Source organism: Pinus tabuliformis, chromosome 4_2, assembly GCF_031772625.1.
Source record: "Pinus tabuliformis cultivar Carrire ecotype Pingquan chromosome 4_2, CPIR1, whole genome shotgun sequence".
NCBI lineage: Eukaryota > Viridiplantae > Streptophyta > Pinopsida > Pinales > Pinaceae > Pinus > Pinus tabuliformis.
The window spans coordinates 618,123,663-618,129,325 of record NC_142304.1 but is presented as its reverse complement, the minus strand read 5'-3'; the positions used below and the strand labels follow the sequence as shown (position 1 = coordinate 618,129,325).

General features: G+C 40.0%; 1 protein-coding gene across 1 annotated transcript; it reads left to right on the top strand.

Moving 5' to 3' along the window:
• The first annotated feature begins 4,518 nt into the window (after window positions 1-4,518).
• LOC149170840 (uncharacterized) lies at window positions 4,519-5,133 on the top strand. Its single transcript, XM_089425742.1, has one exon. The coding sequence runs from the start codon at window positions 4,519-4,521 to the stop codon at window positions 5,131-5,133; it is 615 nt and encodes a 204-aa protein (XP_089281868.1).
• Window positions 5,134-5,663: the final 530 nt, after the last annotated feature.

Here is a 5,663-nt window from a genome sequence, read left to right as displayed (position 1 = left end):
TAAAGAGAGATTTTGCCCACAAAAGCATGTTATTTTATAGGGATTCTTGTTGTTGACATACATGAAACTGCCGGTGGTGCCGGTGGCATATAATAAATGTAACCCTTTTTTATTGTCTATATAGCTGGCGCCTTTAATTTTAATTGAAAGAGGCGAGGAATCTCTGTCGCATACATGCAACATCATTATTAATGTTTAACAAATATATTCGTCCAATTGCAGGCCAACGGCATAAAACAAGTGTTCCAGTTTTGGCATCCTACGTTTCTGGATAAATCTTAACACCTTCGAAATTAGCCTAACGGGATAACCTAGGGATTTTTTTGTTTTTTCAAAACCTCAGAACCGAAACGACTTTAGATCTAACTTGTGTGAAGAAAACGTATTCGTAAAAGCTCACCTTAGCTTTGGTAAATGTTTGATAACTTTTTTAGGTTAAGTTTTTTTTTTTTCGCAGATAGGCACTACAAGTCTCCAATTAGAAACTTTATCAGTGGTAATGTAACAGCTGTTTGTTATCAAAAAATGAAATCAAAATTGGAACAAAATATTACATTTTGCTTTTAATCAAAACTGAAATTGTTTATCAAACCATTATACCGAGTTTTGCACATTATAGAGGAAATATAGAATTGATAAGCCGGAAGACTATTATGAAAGCTATGAAAAACAGAGAGATCCACCTCAATACAATCTATGAAAGAAGAGAGCGGTTCACCGCAGTAGGGTTGCTGGGATCGTTGGACCTATTGTGCTTCAATGCCCTTCATTCCTCACGCTGGGTGTTTTATTCGTAGCTGCATTTCATCTAGTATGAGCAAAACTCATCATTACGTTCCAGGATCACCATGACTAACAGTTCCTTCATTTGCCAACATAGTCTATAGTATGCCGATACTAGTTTTGACTTCTTCTAATGTCTCCTATATCTGAAACTCACAGGACAATTTCAAACTCATAAAGACATTCTCTGTTCAACTGCGTCTGATTCTGGTTATTGAAACTTCTGTTATATTTTCGTTCAAGTTTCAGCGCAAAATAACCTAACTAAAGTCTCTACTCTAAATCGGTCCCATGAACCTCCTCTAACTCCATAATAGTCAGCTCCTCTTCTTCGTGGCCGATCATATATAATGCTGGGAGCTAGTGCTAAAGCAGAAATGAACGAACCAAAATCGCCCATGAAAAAGTTTTGTAAGTTCTTTCTCATCCCTTGTGATGCCCCTAGTAAAGCGATAGTGTTTTAAATTAAAGGCAGTAAATTTAACTCTTTGACTATGGCTATGTTTGGTGAAATTGAGTAATTATTATTGTTACTACTGTTTAAATTAATTATGCTATTAAATTGTTGTTTTGTTGCTCCTAATTGCTGTTGAAAGAAAACAATTTGACAATGGCTGTAGTGCCTCCTCATGAGAGGAGGATTAAAATTAAAATATGACAGTTGTCAAAAAGGGAATAAAAAAACCTAACTACCTTCTGGAAACGGTTGAGACTCTCGTAGGGGGAGGAAAAAGAAAAGAAAAGAAACACACACTACGTCTGGTGATGACCAGATAGTGGAGGCCGTGAGCCAGAAGATGGAAAAAATGCTAAGTCTGGTAATGACCAGATAGCGAGGCTCAGTGAGCTGTATCCTGGCAGAGAACGCTAAGTCTGGTAATGACCAGATAGCGCATATTTGGGAAGCAGAAGTCTTCCTAGAACCGCTACGTCTGGTAGTGACCAGATAGCGCAGGTCTGGCAGCGCCAGAAGGCTTGCAGACAACAAGGGTCTTGCAGGAGTGCTTGGGGTGGAAGGTCGAGGAGGACCCTCCTAAGGTCGGGAGGTTGACAAGCGCATTAGAGAGGTTTTCCCTCTGTTCAGGTATGAAATAACTGAGGAATTAATAGATTTGGTTTACACTGTTACATTTGCTAAACTCTAATGTCTTTGGCAAACAGAGGATTGTAATTTGTATTTAGGAAAGAATTCTGAATTAATATAGGCAACAAAAGATTTGATAAGTGTAAATCCGTAAATCATTCAAGATTGAATCCTCTGTGTAGTTGCCGTAAAACAGAGATAAGAATCAAACCCAGGCTCATAGTTTCCAGAATACATCTTCGTAAATATAGGCAACAGTTGAATAAACATGGCCATATGTAATATATAGAACAGCATCTGGAACTAAGCCGAAAACAATGTATATATATATAAATTCTCATAGTCTTTACAGATTAGAAAAACAACATAATGATAAGAGCAAGTAAATGCATGCATATGCAGGGCTAAACTCCTGAAAGATTGCCGTAAGGCCTCTTTCTTTACTGGTGTAGCCTCAGGAAAAGGACAATACGAAAGTGGAACAAACCTCAGAGTTAATGTGGCTAGTAAGGACTAGCGTCCATGCAACAAATATATCTCAGACTGTAATAGATGTTCGGAATAGTCGTGGAATAACTCTGTAAATGAAAGGCCATAACCTGTGTGAGTAGGGTAGGGTTTGCCAGAGAGGGTTTCCAAATTATAACCAACAACCTTCATTCAACAAAACAGATAACAGCAAACAAACCCTGGAAATAGTTCCAAGTATCGAAACTTTGCAAGGGAGTCTACAAAACAGGTAAAGCACTTAATTATTTCCGTACCTAATTACGGGAGCTCTAATACTCAAACCAAGATTATATATAGAAACCAAGCTATCCTCATAACCATTTAATGATAAAACATTACTACGCAGATAAAATACAATTTATTATCCTGGCAAAGGAGGAATAAATATCAGTCATAAAACTATAGCATTATGTGAATAGCCACAATGGGAATAACCCTTGGTTCTATAACAAAATACACATTTAGAAGTCTGATAATAGGTGCAACCCAGCTAGGGCTCTGTCGCCAGAACTGTTCTGAGTAGAACTAAATACATTATAGAGAAACAAGAGTGGGCTTGCAGCTTTATACAAAAATAAAAAATAAAAACAACTAGTAAGACTCCATGATTTAAGCATAGCTCGGGCAAGCTTGCCAAGAAGGAAACCAGCTCGGTCCTTCTTCCGGATTCATTCTTCTACCCCTTAAATCTATTGTGACAGGTGCCTCTTACCCGGAAAGCAATTTGAGCGATGGAGTCTGTGCCGGTCGCCCACCTGGATGCTGGTCATGATACCATAGCCTAGCACCTATGACAGAGGAGTCACCCAAAACTTAGTAAGAGCAAGAATATTAATGAAAATTTGTAACCAAGACAGCAATTACCCAAGGAAAAGGGAGCGCAGGTTACCATGACCACTGTCGGTAGGCAGAATTCTTCGAACCCACCAGGAACTGACCTGTTTGGGAAGTCTGAGCTGTGGGGAAAAAGCAAATCGCCAGAGACCTGTAGGAGCCGGAAACCACCCTCAGAATGAGCCCAAAAGGGTTCGAATGCTGCATTGAAACCCTCAAATAGTATTTCCCATACCTGGAATGATACAGATCGTTGATTCGAGAGCCCTAATCTCCACCGTTGAAAATGGCGTAGAAATCCAGGAGGGGAGCTGCCATAACGGGTTGCTCGTGCCGTGTATGATAGGATGGAGGAAAGTACCAAGCGAATTAAGTATCCACATCAGCATAGCTAGCTGGAGATTTAAACCAGCGCCACTGTAATATAAGCATGCCGGCAGGACGCACGCTCCAGGCGCCAAGTGGATGGGGCAATAATGACCAAGCCATAGCGAACGAGTAAATACTGCCGGAATTTGATAACCGGGAAAAGCTGCCAGCATAAACGCAGCTCCAAAGCCGATTTAAATAAATGCCTCAAGCTTGATTTAAAAGTTCATAAAATGAAACAATTAATAGCACTGCAGTTCCATAGGAATGCCCTCAAAATTGAGGACTGTATTAAATATAAACAAAAAAAAAATATTTATTGTTTTACTGTGATTAAATGTCATTTTCTTTTACATCCGATGTGAAGCATTACAAGTGGTATCAGAGCCTGGTTACAACACTGTGACCTTGAGTTAACCATAGTAGCGAAACTAACGATTTAAAAAAAAATAAATGAGAAATATAAATAAATAAATTAATAAATAAGCAAGGGCTATTAGACAAAGAGGGAAAGAATCGAATTTGATAACCCGAAGACCATTGATGAAGCGATACAGAAAGCTAGAATTTGCTATCAGCAGAATAAACAAAAGGGAGAAAATTTTGGGAAGCGTTGGACAAATAAAAAGGGCAGCAGAACGACTATGGGTGTCAAGGGAGCTCGTGGTAGTTTCAGTAAGGGATTTTCCAAATGGCCCAGCAATAGGAACCAGCCCAAAAATCAGCTCAGATTAAAGCCACCTAACGAATCCAGATATAACAAGCAATCGAGTAGAGCTAATAATGAGGGGACAGCTAGACCACCACTGCAGTGTTGGGGCTGTGGCGGGCCACACTATATTAAGAACTGCCCTCATCGAAAGGTTAATGATCAAGTGTCCTAGGTTTATGAAGCATCAAGTGCCCTCGAGGACCGTCAAGCTGATTACCAGTCGACGATGGTAGAGTTCGAAGGTAAGATTTTTGATCAAACTCTTTATGTTTTAGTTGACCCAGGAGCTACATTACGTTATGTTAGTCCCAAGGTTGTGGAAAACTATAATTTGCAATCTGTTAAGTTTAAAAGTCCATGGCTAGTTCAGCTCGCTACCGGGGCAAAAAGGCGAGTGCTGGCGAAGGTGAGCAACTGCCCACTGAAGATAGCAGGTCAGACAGTGACGGCAGAATTGAACGTACTTCCTCTCGGATCATATGATGTGCTGATCGGAATGGACTGGCAAGAAAAATGGTGGTCCATAATAAATTGCAAAACAAAGACAATTTCTTACCAGGACGAACTAGGAAACAAACAGGAAATTCAGGGTATTCTGAAGCTGGTGCAGATCCGGCCAATTACCACCTCAAAATTGGCTAAATGCATCAGGAAAAAGTGTCAAGTATATGCAATTCAAGTGGGTTATGCCAATTCAGAAGATAAAGTTGATACTTTGGAAAGCATACCAGTGGTGCAAGAATTTGCAAATGTGTTTCCCGAAGAAATACAAGGGCTACCACCTGAAGGAGATTTGGACTTTACCATAGAGCTGGTACTTAGTGTAGCCCCAGTGTCCTGAGCACCATACTGGATGAGTGTGCCAGAATCGACAAAATTAAAGATGCAGCTGCAAGAGCTGTTGGACAAGAAGTACATCCGCCCCAGCGTATCACCCTGGGGAGCCCCTGTACTGTTTGTCAGGAAGAAGGATGGAACTCTCCGTATGTGCATAGATTATCGACAACTGAATAAACTGACAGTTAAAAATAAATACCCACTACCACGTATCGATGAACTGTTTGATCAGGTGAAAGGGGTGACGATATTTTCAAAAATCGATTTGAGATCCGGGTACCACCAAATCAGAATTAAGGAGGAGGACATAGCCAAAACCGCTTTTCGAACCCGTTACGAACACTATGAGTTTGTGGTACTGCCTTTCGGGCTGACCAATGCACCTGCGAAGTTTATGTGCTTGATGAACAGTGTATTTCATTGGTACTTGGATAAGTTTGTATTATTTTTTATTGATGAGATACTAATATATTCCTAGAATGTTAAAGAGCATGAGGAGCACCTAAGACTCGTATTACAAACGCTACGGGAGCA